Raw genomic sequence first — 15,005 nt, forward strand, 5'->3', positions numbered from 1 at the left:
AAAGATATCAATTTGAAAAAGAAAAGGCCGAGACTCTAAACTCGCCGAATCATACTCCAAAGAAGCGAAAGAAGAAACGCAAATCAAAGATCGAAAAAAAAAAAAAAGAAAAGAGAAATCTATATACAATTCATGTTCTGCCCCTTTCTTCTACAAGCACTGGGAGTACCAATCGTTCTGGTATTTACAAGTCGAGCCAGAAACACATTTGGTCGGTCCATCATATCCGATACCACCACAACGACCCCACTTGGGCACTTCGGTGTAAGCAGGGCTGGGCACAGCGACGGAGGTAATCGCAGTAGTGCCAGTGAAGGTTGCGGTCTCAGAAGTAGATGTAGGAACAGAGGTGATGGAAGCAGATGCAGGAGCCGAAGTCACCGCAGCAACAGAAGATGAAACAGCGGTAGAGGAAGCCACAGCAGTAGACGAGACGGCCTGAGAAGCAGTAGCCGAAGAAACAACAGCAGAGGAAGAAGCAGAAGCAGCAGGAGCACTGCCAACCTTTACAGCAGCGACCTTCTTGGCAGCAGCTTCGGCGGCAACCATGACCATAGCTTGGGTGTTGCCAGTAGGCAAGTCAGGGTGGAAAGAAGCATCCACGACAAACAGGTTGTCAGTGCCGTAGACCTTGGTATCCAAGTCGACAACTGCAGCACCACCCTTGCGGCCATCATCTTCGCCCATCTTAGCAGTGCCAACGTAATGACTGCCAGTAACGAAAGTCTTGATTAGATCAGCACCGGTAACGTCGGAAGAAGCAGTAAGTCCAGCATCAAGAGTCAAGGTCGAGTTGTCAGCCTTTGTGAAGCTGATCAAGCGGTCGACGAAAGAGGCAAGAGCTTCCTTGTCCTCGTCGGTGTTCAACCAAGGCTGGGTAATGTACTCAGTCTTGCCATCTGCGGTGATGCCAATCTCGCCAGTAGAGGTGAGACCATGGGTAAGGTAAACCTTCATCTTGATGGTGTCGTCGGAAGGCGAGTTGCAAGTTCCTTGGACGAAACGTTCAATGCCATCGCTACCCTTGACCGAAGACCAGAAGTTCAAGCGCTGGCCACCCTGGACAAGCACGCCGTTGCCTTGGGCAAACGATTCGACGTCGGTCTCGTTGGGCTTGGTGAAGGCAGTGGTATCGAGCGATGACAAGGAGGATTTGGTCTTGAACTTAAGAGTCACGATGGGGTGGTCCTTAAGGCCCTTACCGACAGGAAGGTCAATCCACTCGGACTCCTCAGGAAGAGTGACACCAGTACTTCCGCCCTGGACAGTCTTGATCTGATCGGCAGGTCCGATACCAGAGTTGATAAGGATGCGGGGAGTAGACAGTGCGCCACCAGCAAGCACAACCTTACCGCCAGTCTTGACATTAATGATCTGACGGCTGCCATCAACAAGCTCAACCTCAACACCAGTGACGAAGGAAGATTCACGGACGGCACGGACAACAGTGCTGTTAAGTTGGATGTGGAAGTTCTTCTTTGACTTGGCAAGAGGGAGGTATGTCAAGACAGGGCCAGCACGGAGACCATCCTGGATGTTCCATGGCGGGTGCGAGAAGACATCTGTCTTTTTGTTGGGTTCCTCGATAGCGTTGACCGAGGACCATCCATGGCTAGTGAAGAAGGTAGAGAGCACATCGTAAGCACCTGTATCGTAGTGCTGTCCATCCTTGGAAGGAGAAATAGTACCAGGATTTCTCTCGTAGAAGCTCTCAGCAGAGGCCGAGACATCAGACCACTTCCAGCCAGTGGGCCATTTGTCGTCAAAGTCGCGTTCTTGGGGACGGACAAACATCAGAGCGTTGATCATGCTGCTACCTCCGAGGAGACATCCGGCTTGATCGGCAGTGTCAGTGCAGTACTCGTTGGTGACACCAGCGGTAGAGAGATAGTAAGCCATGGCAGGGACATCGTATTGAGTCACAGTCTCGTTCCAGGACTCGGTAGCACGGCCACCCGATGCATAGGTGGAAGCATCACCACGCTCGAGAAGGAGAACCTCAGCACCAGACTCAGCAAGTCTCTCAGCAACGATGATACCAGCCGGTCCGGCGCCAGCAATGATATAGTCGTATGTAGTGTTCAATGTGGTAGCGATGGGGACGGTAGAAGTGTTGTTCTGGCCTGAAGTAGAGGTTGTTCCTACAGTGCCGTTGCTAGAAGTTGAAGGAGCGGGAATAGTTGCTTTAGCCCAGGAAGCCCAAGTATCGTAGCTTGCAGACGAAGAGCTGGCAAAGATGATGGCAAATGCACCGAATCCAGAGTGCATGTTCAAAGCAGTGTCGGCGGCAGAGGGCTTAGCAGGTGCATCGGAAGAGTAAGCCCATCCGAAAGCATTACCCTTGACGGTGTTGGGGAAACTGTCTGATTCGCCAGTAATGCATCCGTTGCAGACAAAAGTGTAAGAGAAGTGGGTGCTGTTGACGAAAGTACCATTGGCGATGGGAGTTGTGGTCACATTTCCTGTGTAGACAGGAGGGGTAGTGTAACCAGTTGCTTCACGGACGGAAGACATGACTTCCTTACCGTCGGGCCATGCAACGACCAGAATGTGGTTCGCCATCTGAGCAGACAGGTCGAGACCGGCCCATCCCTCGGTGGTAGGAGCAACAATCTGACCGATGAAATCCGTACCCAGAGTCTCAGGTGTAGCAACACTGAATCGTGCTCCTGAGTCGGAGTCCTCGAAACTCATGAAGTCGATACCAGTGTTGGGATCAGTGTATGCCACGCTCTGAGCAAAGGCGCCCAGTGCATAGGCAAGGGGAAGAAAAGCGGCGAAACGAGGCATGTTGCAAGAGAAGAAAATGAATCGCGAGGACTGTTTCAAGACTGAAAATAATGGAGAAATGGACCTTCAAGGCCTTGCGACGACTCTGGAAAGAGAAACAGATTCCACCAGGGAGCTGCTCAAACGAAAGACTGAGCCGTGAAGGCTGGAAGGAGCGAAGAAAGGAAGGTGAGAGGCTGACCTACGAATGGAGATGCCGGGCTGCGGCCACATTCTATATCTTATGTACCCACCCAGATAGAATCCAGACAGAGTCTTTGCTCGCGAGAGCAAGCGCCAAGTCGGTGCCTGCATAGCCGTTTCGCAGGGGTATAGCATGTTTCGTGACAGAAGACAGCGGGGCAGGAGCTATGAGCAAATGTCGCGAAGTTTGATCAGCCAAGATAGCAATGTTGTACTAACAGAATACTCTAGAAGAGAGCTGTAGACGAGATTGATGAAATTCGACCGATTATGGCCGAGGCGAAGAGATCGAAGAAAGAGTGCAAAGTCGAGGTTGTATGTCAGCAAGTGCGATGACTGATTGTAGTCGAGGTTGTGCAAAGAAGGCACCTTCATCAATGAACTACGCTAGCGTGTAAGAGAGCAGAGGTAAGCGAAGGGTTGGCATCGGTAAAGCGACAATTCCAAGCCCAAGGTCATCTATACCAGACCTGTCACGTTGCCGTGATTGGGAAGATGGAGTCAAGGGGAAGATGTGGTGGGCCATGTGTTTGTTTCAAATTGCGCCACTGAGCGTAGGGCTGAACTTGGTACATGCGGCTCCCGACCCAGCGTCTTCTAACCGAGCTGACGATTTTTCGGAGTAAGGCCGATGCATTGTGATATCGATAAAGATGCCGTGAAATTTTGATCGAGCTGCTTCGATGGCCGACGGCTATCTATAGATGGGCTTTTTGGCCATGTAGCAAGAGGTCGGTTCGGTGGTAGAAAAGTCAGAATGAATGTCCGAGGCCAGCGTAGCAGTCAAGTTTCAGCATGGATATTCTCGGACGTGCAAAGCCACGACGGATTCAATGCCATACAAGGACAAACACGGCGACAAACATGGATGCTTGTTTTTGAAGGGGTCCACTATAGATCACTACCCTGACACCGTGACCTGTTCTCTCTCAATAAATGCAACAATGATCGATAGAACTATCGGTCCGTGTAACACGGGAGCAGATGTATAAGCAACTTGAGCCTCAGTCTCAGCGCAAATGCACAAAACACCGAGCTGGTCCTTCCCAATGGCCAAGACGGTGTCTGTAACTAGGTAGTTGAAAGATGTCATCGAGACAAGGTCGTCGTTGAATGGAACTGAAGATTGTCGTGCCAACCAGACGCGCAAGTCTCGCGCAACGCGTAAAGTGGAATTTGACCGCCATCTTCGACATTCATGCGCCCATCTTCTCTCAAACACCTATACAGCATTCTCCTTGCATAACTACCGGATACTTGATATTGCACAATACACTACCACTATGGCACACGTCCGCAAACGCCAGTTCCAACCCTCGAACCAGTCTTCGATCAAGTCCTTCTTCAGTCCCGTCGGCGCCGGCTCACCTTCATCCTCAGCAGACATCGACGAGTATGCGCGGCCGCTGAAGCCCACCGTACCCGACCATGTGCAGTCTCTACTTATCAACGTCGGCATGCGCGTTCGCAAGTCGGTGCCCGAAGGATACAAGACGCACAAGTCGCTGCCAGTGCCAACCATTTCATACATGCACCCCGCCAGCATCTCAGCAAACTCAGAGAACGAACTGCCAGCGAGCAGCGCCCCAGAACTCTACACCAAGCCATCTGAACTGACACCGTTCTGTGGTCTTCACAAGATTGGCGGCTTCAGCTCACAACCTACCTCGTCCGCTCCTGGCTTGTCATACACGCAGTCCACCATGGCCTCTTCAGTCGGCATGCCACAAACACCAAAGACAAACACACGCAAGAGAAGCTACGCCGATGACATGGAAGCAGAACTTGATGCCTTCTTCGATGACGAGGCGGAGCAGAACGACTCGATGCTCGACGACGCGGCTTCAGCCAAACCCAAATACCCTCTGAGCCATTCATCAATGCCCAACCTGAGCGCTGACAGTGGCATCGTCAGCCCTCAAAGCAGACCCAAGGCCCGCATGAAGACTCGTTCGCCTCACAAGACACTGAACGACTTTTCTGACGAAGATGTGGCCTTCCTCCAGCCCATGGACTGCGAGTAATGGTATATGGATTGCATGTAATGGCACTTGTGTTTTTTGGAGCGAATATACCCGGCGTGGATATTGGTCGGCTGTCTTTCGTATTGGCTTTTTGCTATCATGACTCTTTCTTGTCTCTTTGTATCATGACTTTTGCTCGTCGTTCAGCCCTACTGTACTTTTAGAGTAGCCGAAGCAATCGCAATTCCGTACTTGCCCAAAAAGGCAGTTGATGATGATGACGGAAGAGTGGAGGCGGGCCGGAATGCGGGGAGGCGCCAAGCATCACATGCGACCTCGGAATGCATCATGATAGAGACAGACATGCTCCTTCCATCTCTCTTGCTACTCATTGATGCCTATACTCATGACCAAACAATTCGCGTGATGTGAGCCTCGACATGGCAGCGCAGTCGACGTTACGACATGGCCCGGACGAAGCACTCCGGGCGCTCATGAGTCGCCTACTCGACCGTCTCCGTAGACGACTGAAACGCACACCACCAACGCTACGCCTGCTAGCTGCACTTCTCTTCACACTTGGTCTCGTTGGTGGTGGCATGGGCTCATACAAGTGGTGGATTGATAGCCGCAAGGAGAAAGAGACGGGAAGACGGCTGTTGCGACGCAACTCTGGCCTGAGGGCCAAAGATGGTACACGAACCATCTATGTCGCATACAAATCCTCTACTGCAAAGGTCGTCATCAAGCCAACCAAGCCGACCACCTTTGATGCCCACCGTCGCTTGTTTCTTCAACCTCCTCGTGCTGTTGGCCTTAGTGACAGCAATCTGCCACAAGTCCCTCCTCTCCAGACCAAGCCAGGCTTGAACCTCGCCTTCTTGCATCAATTCCTCAGTTTGATGAACATCTTGATCCCGCGATGGGGTAGTAAAGAGACTGGTCTATTATTCAGTCATGGTGTCTTCCTGCTTCTCCGCACTTACTTGTCTCTCGTTGTTGCCCGTCTGGATGGTGAGATCGTGAGAGACCTAGTGGCTGGCAAAGGCAAACCCTTCCTGTGGGGCATTACCAAATGGTGTACTATTGGAGCTCTGGCCAGCTACACCAACAGCATGATCAAATTCTTACAGTCAAAGGTCTCGATAGCCTTCCGCACTCGTCTGACGCGCTACATTCACGACCTCTATCTCAACGACAACCTTAACTTCTACAAACTCTCCAACCTTGATGGCGGCATTGGCCATGGAGCTGACCAGTTTGTCACTCAAGACTTGACTCTCTTCTGTGATTCTGCTGCTAGTCTGTACTCAAGTCTAGGCAAACCATTCGTCGATCTCTTGGTCTTCAACTATCAGCTATATCGCTCACTTGGTCCGCTGGCTTTGACAGGCTTACTAGCAAACTATTTCGCTACTGCTACCTTACTCAGAAGACTATCACCGCCCTTCGGCAAGCTAAAGGCTGTCGAGGGCAAGCGAGAAGGTGATTTCAGAGCGCTTCATGCTCGACTCATTGCCAATGCCGAGGAAGTGGCTTTCTACGGTGGCGATCAAATGGAAAAGCTGTTCCTAGACAAGGGCTTTCAAGAACTCAAGAGGTGGATGGAAGGCATTTACAGCCTCAAGATTCGCTACAATATGCTTGAGGATTTCGTGCTCAAGTATTCTTGGAGTGCCTTTGGCTACCTTATCACATCTCTACCAGTCTTTCTTCCTGCTTGGGCTGGACTCGCAGAGATTGGTGAGAAGAAGGTAGCACAGCCTGCTTCCGAAGCTGCTCTGATGGCACAAGCGCCGACAGACGAATCTGGCAGTCGCACCCAGAACTTCATCACGAACAAGCGTCTGATGCTTTCGCTTGCCGATGCAGGCGGCCGTATGATGTACAGCTTGAAAGATTTGTCAGAGTTGGCAGGCTACACCTCTCGTGTCTATACTCTGATCAGCACTCTACACCGGGTACATGCCTCTGCCTATCACCCACCTCGCAACACCTATCCCGAGCTCTATTCTCTTGCTGATGTGCAAGGTACACTACACAAAGGCTTCTCGGGCGTCCGCTTCGAGAATGCTCCAGTTGTTGCACCCGGCCTATGGCCACAAGGCGGCGAAGAGCTTCTCGACAACCTCAACTTTGTCATCCAATCTAACCAACATATTCTCATTATCGGCCCCAACGGTGCTGGTAAGAGCGCTGTCGCACGTATCCTGGCCGGTCTTTGGCCCGTCTACCGCGGCCTAGTCTCTCGCCCCCGAAATACCGGTCAAGATGGCATCATGTTTCTCCCTCAACGACCCTACCTCTCTCCCGGCACGCTCCGCGATCAAATCATCTACCCACACACCGAACTCGACATGCGCAACTCTTCACGCCGAGACTCTGAACTCGAGCAAATCCTTACCGAAGTACATCTGGGCTACCTCCCTTCCCGCGAAGGCGGCTTCGACACGCGCAAAACATGGAAAGACGTTCTTTCCGGCGGCGAAAAACAACGCATCTCTTTTGCACGCTTGTTGTACCATTCCCCTGCTTTTGCGGTTATTGACGAAGGTACTTCTGCTGTCAGTAGTGATGTCGAGGGTTTGCTTTACGAGACACTAAAGCAGAGGGGTGTTACATTACTCACGATTTCTACTCGTGCGAGTTTGAAACGCTATCATGATTATGTGTTGACGCTGGGATTGGGAACCCAAGGTGATGAATGGGAGATGCAGAAGATTGGTACTGAGAGTGAGAAAGATAGTGTGGAGAAGGAGATTGCGGAACTTAGGGAACGGCTTTTGCAGGTTGAGGCTTGGAAACAGAGAAAGGCGGAGATTGAAGCTGAATTGGCCCAAGTGTGGATGGAAGGTGGTGGTGTGTTGGAGACACCCGAGTATGCGAAGGATGAGCATGCGAAGAACGAGTTCGAGGAAGAACAAGAGACCGCAGAAGAGGTAGAAGTATTTGCTGAAGAAGATGGCGAGGAAGTTGCATTGAGCGAGACAGAAGAGACGGAGAAGGCGATGAGTGATGATGGTATGCGCGATGATGCAGGTACTGATGGTTACAACACTGACAACACCCAAGAGTTTGTCAGTGCCGCTGCTACGCCTTTGGAGATGGCATCACCATAGCCTAGATTTCAGTATTTGCATGGACATTACAAATGGATATCTCAGTCCTTGTCTTGGTTGCCTCTATTGCATTAACGTGTTGCTGCGAACATCACTTGTCGGAACCTATTCAGCCATTCAGGCAAAGGAAAGGTTAAATTACTGCTAATCGATGGGTGCTTTTCAGCCACCAGTAGCTAGAACACGTCTTGAATTACTATCATGATGCTGTTATCTCATACTGTATCCCGATGCCCCATTGCCTTCCGCTATCCTCAGTACCTCGTCTCCTTCTCAAAACTATCTATACCAACGTTTCTTGCCTCGTGCTTGTAAGGTCGCAAAGGTATCGCACTTGCCTCACTACGCGGCGAACCAGCAGTCTCAACAACCGATAAAGGCTCTGGAGACTTGACATAGCCCATCCGTGTCGGTGTCGCAAAGCTATCGCGCAAACGTGTTGTTCTCGATCCAGAAGCATTAGAGGTTAACGTTCGCGCGCGTTCGGTAAAGTATTTGTAGATGGAGCGGGAGAGAGCGAGGTTTGCTGCGATGATGCCTAGGAGCAGTTCGGTGCTGTAGGTGCGAAGTTAGTAATTGTATGGTATGAGAAAGAGGGTGTTGACAGGATATACTTGGCCCATATCGCGGCGATGCAGTAGGCGTAGGAGAGATCGTCGGTTGTGGTCCCAAGAGATGCTGCGCGGATGGCTGAACAGACTGTTGCTCTTGATGGCAGAGTTAGCTTCGATTGTTTGCAGCGATGTCAATGTCTACGTACACCAAACCCAGGCTCATCAATCCGCAGACTGCAGCTTTTGTCGAAAGTGGTATTTTGACTTTCCATACCACATGAATAGGTAAGATGGTGCAGACTACATCCGTCGCGACGGCGTATGCTAGAGGACATTAGCATGAGACAACAACTTTGTGTAGCGGTACGAACATGCTTGGAGGTAGATGCTGTATATCCGCACTTTGGCAGGCCAGCAATGGTCCGCAGATGTGCCATCCCAGTACGCTTTGAGCGGTGAGCATTCAGCGAGCAGTACCACCAAGCATTCAAAGTTTGTCAAGATCAATCCTGTAATGACGATTCCAAGGACATATCTGAGAGTACGTGTGTCCTTGATGCGCAAGATCAAGACACAGATTGAAACCTTCATCAAACAGATAGTCGGGAAGAGCAAGACTTGTGTGTACCAGGTGAGCATGTTGATCGTCTGGTAGTCATGGTCGGAAACAAATTCGCGGTGCTTCCCATTGCCATAGCGGACACTGACGATCTGGATAGACATGCGAGCTACTGCAAGGGCAGTTGTCAAAGCCATTGCTCCATCATCGAACCCTAGTTGTCGGTTTCCCCATCGCACCCAGCAACGCAAGCTGGTCGTGATGATAGCCAGAGATGTGAGAATACACGTGAGTATTAGCAGAGTAGGACCTTTGTTGTCACTGCGGGTGTGTCCTCCCATCTTGAGGGTTGTTTGAGGGTTGGATCGATTGAGCAACAGTGAGGAACATTGAATGCGAACCTTCTGAAGAGTCGTATTAGAGTATGTCCCTGCAGAAAGACCAATAGTTCGGTTCTCCAGATGCCAACATCATCCTTGCTTTAGCCCTAATCGACTCGTATGTAGTCATTGTTGTGGGATAAGCAATTCGGCATTGCCAGGGTCTGAAGTAATTTCCCTGCGACACATCAATCTTGATCCCATCTTCACATTGAAAGAGGCAGGTGTTGAACTCTTCGGTCTCGCAAAACCCATCATTGAGCCTTTGGAAGCATGACTAGAAGCCCGCGAATGACACTACTGCGTGTGCATCCGAACTTTGGGAACCATGAATCACCACAATCGTTCTTGTAAGCAGAAGATAGACAGTGAATGTTGCAAGCTCTTTTCAGGATTAAGTTCAGCCATGAGTTTTGATCGGAACAGCCAGAATGAATTCCTTCGAGGACCGAGGTGCTTGCCTTCGCAGAGTCTCTGGTTGGTCAAACTTGTGGTCTGACTATTGGCATAAGACATGAATCGAACAGACGGGCCATAGACGAGCGGTTCGTTCAACAAGGATCGCACGGCTCGGTTGAATATATAGTGGACCCTTGCAATTCATGTCGATGGTTCGCCGGAAGACGAGGAGCCGTAGGCGGCCCGTATCCACGTTACCAGAGTTGAATCGCAAAGGGTATACATATGGCCTGGAAAATCTGTGGTGTCGCTACAAGAGCTTATATCCTGCGAACAACGTGGTGCCAAAGATGAGGAGGAAGAAAGGTTGTCGAGGTGAGCGGTGGAGAATGGTTCGGCAAATGCCAAGGAAGTTGGCGATGCTGATCGACCTTGCATCTTTCGTGAAACCATTCCTTCGCTGCTTCCCATCCATCGATCACCGATACCCTAACGACCGAGATATGTGCTTCAAGCCCGAGCGAACTCGCAGAGCACCGATTCCGAGTAGGCGGTGTGCTTGAAATGCTTTGCACTACCAGCGACCCACGCCCAGATTTTGTCTTTGCATGTTTTTGTCCTGGTGCATGGCAAGTAAGCAATGCAGATCGGAACAATATCTCTGGACCTGACTGCCATTGGTCTGCCCTGCATATAATATAGGCACCACTTTACCCGCCATGCTTTACCAGATTTTGGTTGCGGGAACCGACGCAGTACTCGAGTAAGGATTTGGGACTTCATCTAATCCACATATATTGACTAGCTTATAACCTGAGCCTGCCTCCACCTGAACTGCCGACATCCTTTCCAAAGGATCGTCTCACCTGATTAGTTTGTGTATAAGAGTAGGATCTCGCCGAGGTAGAGCTTCATCACAGATCTTCTTATTCCTTGTTGATTTGAGCGATCAACATGGCTCCCTCACTTTTCTCAGCTACCCTGGTCTCAGCTCTTGCTACTTTTTCCGTCGTCCAAGCGTCTAATACGACAGGTTACGACTTTATAGTTGTTGGGGGTGGCACTGCCGGTCTTGCTGTTGCCAGTCGCTTGAGTCAATATCTGCCAAACAACACAGTCTTGGTCATCGAAGCCGGTCCTGATGGCCGCGATGTACCTGGCATCTACATCCCTGGTATGAAGGGTAGTACACTAGGTGGTGTTTACGACTACAACTTTACCACTGTTCCGCAACCCTATGCTGGCGATCGCATCTGGGCACAGAATCGCGGAAAGGTGCTTGGAGGAAGCTCTGCTCTAAACTTGATGTGCTGGGATCGTGCTTCGGTGGCCGAGTATGATGCTTGGGAGCATATCGGTAATTCTGGATGGAACTGGAATAGTATGATCACAAGCATGCTCAAGGTTGAGAATTATACTCAAAGTGTACATCCTGGACAAGAGATTGATCAAGGTGTTGGAGTTGATGGCCCGATTCACGCCACTATCAACAGAATTCAACCAACCGACCAAAACACCTGGATTCCGACCATGAAGAACTATGGATTTCCTGAGAACATGGAGTCTCTCGATGGCAACCCCCTTGGTGTCTCTCTTCAACCCAACAACATCGATACTGCTAAGTACACACGTTCGTACAGTCCCGAGTATCTGAAAATTGCTGGAAACAACCTTCATGTTATGACCGGATCTCAAGTTGTCAAGATCAACACCGAGACAAGACGTGGCCAGGTCGTTGCCACGGGTGTCACGCTCAAGGGCAACATTACCATCGACGCTTGTAAGGAGGTTATCTTGAGTGCTGGTTCCTTCCAATCTCCCGGTTTACTTGAACTTTCTGGTATCGGTAACTCATCTATCGTCGCTGCAGCGGGTATCAAGCCAGTTCTCGAGCTCCCTAGCGTGGGCGAGAACCTGCAAGATCACATCCGCATCCAAAACAGCTTCAAGTTGAAAAACATGAACTCCTTCGACGAGCTCAAATACAATGCGACTTTCAAAGCTGAACAGCTAGCACTTTACAACGCAAACAATGTGTCTAGCTACGACTATGCCGCTTCTGGTTTCGCTTACTTGACCTGGCCACAAGCACTTGGCAATGAGTCTACTGCTCTCATAGAAGTTGCTAAGAATGCTACGGATGCCAAGGCTTCTATTGTTGATAAAACCAAGCTTGGTTATCTGACTGGAAATAAAAGTCACTCCATTCCTCAGCTTGAAATCATCTTCTCTGATGGATACACCGGTGTGGGAGGCTACCCTCTCGCAAACTCTTCTGAGTACGGCTCCAACTACTTCACTCTGCTGAGTGTTATCATGCACACTCTATCTCGCGGCAATGTCCACATCAACACATCCAATCCCCTCGGCAAACCAATCATCGACCCTCGCTATCTCAGCAACGAGTACGACCTTCAAGCCGCCATTGCCGCCACAAAGCTCAACCGCAGAATCGCACAAACGACACCAATGAAAGACATCATTGCCGAGGAGTACGAGCCCAGCTCCGCAATCCAAACAGACGAGCAATGGAGAGACTTTGCCCTCAACCATACTCTGACTATTTACCATCCTCTGGGTACTTGTGCTATGCTCCCTAAGAAGGATGGCGGTGTTGTTAGTCCCGAATTGAAGGTGTATGGAACGACGAATCTGAGAGTCGTAGATGCGAGTGTTATTCCTGTTCAGCTTTCTGCGCATATCCAGACGGCCATTTATGGTATTGCTGAGCGTGCTGCTGAGATGATAGCTGCCGAGTGGTCCGCTTAGATAGAACAATGTTGTAGTCCGTGAATAGGTGGTAAATAGTTTTTCATCAATAAAGTTTCTTTTTCCCATTTGATCATTTGTTTGGCCTCTGGTCGGTGTCTGTTGGTATTTTTTCTCCTAAATGTTTCGTGCGATCCGATAAACCATTTGAACTCATGGATCATCAAGGTCAACATTCCAACTCCATTACTAAGAGACTTTGTCAATGAGGTATAAACGCATGTCTCTCGGTTTTGTCAAAAGCTACACTGCTAGACTCTACTCGCGGCTTATAGGGTACCACGCGCATCGAGAGAACAAAAGAGAATGCCCTTCAAGAGAAAAGTAGATGGGTGTTGCAAAAAGTGCAAAAGAAGGATTCCGACACGGGGAATTGAACCCCGGCCTCCTCGGACCTAGTTGTTCTTGCGAACGGTTTGAGAGCGAGAAATCCTAGCCACTAGACCATATCGGATGTTGTTATAACTCTCCGCATGTAACATGAATATAATGTTTGGAAATAAGCCTGCTCACACGCAGCACTTCTGTCATCTGTACTGCTTGGATCAATAGATACGCTCAGAGACGTGCAAGATAGTTCGATGTCGGCGCCTACAAGTAGACACAAATCGTAGGGAGTCCACAGATCTACTGAGCCTCTCACTGTTTGTTTCCGCAATTCTGAAATCCGAATGGATTTATCCAATAATCATGCGACAAGCGCGTATCTCAGCGCCATGGTCTCTTCTTCATTGTATCTGAATCTATGCATAGGGTATCGTGAAAAATAGGTCGTTCAATGCCGCAAAAGAAAAGACAGCCAACAACCTGTGCTTTTTTGTTCCTCGTTTCTCCATCACATAACCGCTCAAGGACCGCCAAGTCTCTTCTCGATCTTTGCCTTTTCGTTCTGGCGGATAGCCTCCACGTCCTCTCTTGTGCTGTTGTAGGAAGCATTGGCTTGGTTGAAGGGGTTGTCGGGGTGCTTCTCGAATTCCTTTCTGATCTGCTCGATCTTTTGCTGGCGGCGCAAACCCTTCTCGTCTTTCATCTCTTCCAAGCGGCGTTCTTCGTATTGGGTGTAGGCGGCCTTGAAGCGGCGTTCAGGGTGACGGTCGATCTTGTCTGAGCTGCCTCCAGTCAAAGACAAAGCGTCCAGGGCATTGTCGATACCGGTTGCGGAGAGAGCGGAGAGCGAGGAAGGTCCATCGAGACCAGACAGGTCCAGGCCGCGGGACTTCTTTTGTGCGGTTTTGGCGTTTCCGCCCTTCTTAGAGGGGAGAGAGGCGTCTTCTTCGGCTTGGAGAGCTGCCTTTTCGGCCTTCTTGCGTTCAGCTTCGGCCTTCTTTTCAGCGGCGGCATTACTTGGAGGACAGAGTCAGTATGGCGGCTAGAAAGCGAGGCTGTACAGGTGTATGCTCACGCCTTGGAGTTGTCCTTTGCGCCCTTGGCCCATTCCTTATCTTCCTCCTTGGCCTTCTTTGCGTTTTCGACTGCCTGCTTCTGGGCGGCGACCTCGGCCTTCTTCGCGTTGCCTGGAATACTGTCAGTAGCTGCGTGTGCAAGATTGCTCGAAGTGTTGATTACCTGCGGCCTTCTTGCTGTTCTCTCCCTTAGCCATGGTGAATGATTGTGTGTATTAGGGTGGTCACAAAGATCAAAAGTGAATAAAATCGTTCGACTCTCGAGGCCGCATTCGGGAAGCTTCTGTTGCGTCACATGCCAAGCCAAGCATTCTGCTCCATCCGCATGTGTTAAAGACCTACAGCATCCCTTCTTCACTCCGAGTTCTGAGGACATTATGAGCTGATGAAACACACCGTTGTGTTCTGATTATCAGCCTGCTAGTTGAGATAGCCTTAAGGAGGAGTCTCTGTGGAACTCATCTTCTTTATCAAGACGGATTGTGCATTCTTTCAGCTCCATTGTGACAGTCTTCAGCACATGAAGGCCTGACGCGTCTATACCACAAACCATAAATCTGAAATATGCAATAATGTTTTGATCAATACGCTATCTTCTCTCAAACACGTTTTCCAGCAGAAACCACATATAGCGAGTTACTCGACCCTCATCAACTTCTAGATTGCTTCTCGTCTCTCCTCTTCCTGTCTTCGTACATCTTGCATGAACAATCTGCACCTCATCCTAAGTATACCTTCCAAGGGATGTGGCTATATTGTGTAAAGGCCCATGTCTGTAGTCTTTGCGCCCAACGCTCGGGCTATCGAGATCTCGGGAGGATAATTTTCGACGGGCTGCATTTTTCAATGGGTAACCAAATCGATAGAGTAGAGGAGTGATGCTGT

The 15,005-nt window shown here is 50.0% G+C and overlaps 6 protein-coding genes across 6 annotated transcripts; 3 read left to right on the forward strand and 3 right to left on the reverse strand.

Annotated features, from left to right (window-relative positions):
- Positions 1-150: 150 nt before the first annotated feature.
- Positions 151-2,790, reverse strand: M437DRAFT_51803 (FAD/NAD(P)-binding domain-containing protein; the record flags this gene model as incomplete). The annotated part of the gene is made up of 1 exon (XM_041022243.1): positions 151-2,790. The coding sequence occupies one exon, from the start codon at positions 2,788-2,790 to the stop codon at positions 151-153; it is 2,640 nt and encodes an 879-aa protein (XP_040878435.1).
- Positions 2,791-4,256: 1,466 nt separating this feature from the next.
- M437DRAFT_85864 (uncharacterized protein) lies at positions 4,257-4,997 on the forward strand (the record flags this gene model as incomplete). The annotated part of the gene is made up of 1 exon (XM_041028357.1): positions 4,257-4,997. The coding sequence occupies one exon, from the start codon at positions 4,257-4,259 to the stop codon at positions 4,995-4,997; it is 741 nt and encodes a 246-aa protein (XP_040878436.1).
- Positions 4,998-5,377: 380 nt separating this feature from the next.
- M437DRAFT_51762 (uncharacterized protein) lies at positions 5,378-8,056 on the forward strand (the record flags this gene model as incomplete). The annotated part of the gene is made up of 2 exons (XM_041022236.1): positions 5,378-7,800; positions 7,951-8,056. 2 exons carry the CDS (start codon positions 5,378-5,380, stop codon positions 8,054-8,056), a joined length of 2,529 nt encoding a protein of 842 aa, XP_040878437.1.
- Positions 8,057-8,310: 254 nt separating this feature from the next.
- M437DRAFT_51929 (uncharacterized protein) lies at positions 8,311-9,510 on the reverse strand (the record flags this gene model as incomplete). The annotated part of the gene is made up of 4 exons (XM_041022266.1): positions 8,311-8,611; positions 8,671-8,763; positions 8,817-8,934; positions 8,982-9,510. The coding sequence occupies 4 exons, from the start codon at positions 9,508-9,510 to the stop codon at positions 8,311-8,313; spliced, it is 1,041 nt and encodes a 346-aa protein (XP_040878438.1).
- Positions 9,511-10,902: 1,392 nt separating this feature from the next.
- M437DRAFT_67358 (alcohol oxidase) lies at positions 10,903-12,717 on the forward strand (the record flags this gene model as incomplete). Its single annotated transcript, XM_041024923.1, has 1 exon — positions 10,903-12,717. The coding sequence occupies one exon, from the start codon at positions 10,903-10,905 to the stop codon at positions 12,715-12,717; it is 1,815 nt and encodes a 604-aa protein (XP_040878439.1).
- Positions 12,718-13,564: 847 nt separating this feature from the next.
- Positions 13,565-14,317, reverse strand: M437DRAFT_52169 (DUF1014-domain-containing protein; the record flags this gene model as incomplete). The annotated part of the gene is made up of 3 exons (XM_041022309.1): positions 13,565-14,060; positions 14,120-14,231; positions 14,284-14,317. The coding sequence occupies 3 exons, from the start codon at positions 14,315-14,317 to the stop codon at positions 13,565-13,567; spliced, it is 642 nt and encodes a 213-aa protein (XP_040878440.1).
- Between the last annotated feature and the right edge of the window lie 688 nt (positions 14,318-15,005).

This window comes from Aureobasidium melanogenum (genome assembly GCF_000721775.1).
Source record: "Aureobasidium melanogenum CBS 110374 unplaced genomic scaffold scaffold_15, whole genome shotgun sequence".
Lineage (NCBI taxonomy): Eukaryota > Fungi > Ascomycota > Dothideomycetes > Dothideales > Saccotheciaceae > Aureobasidium > Aureobasidium melanogenum.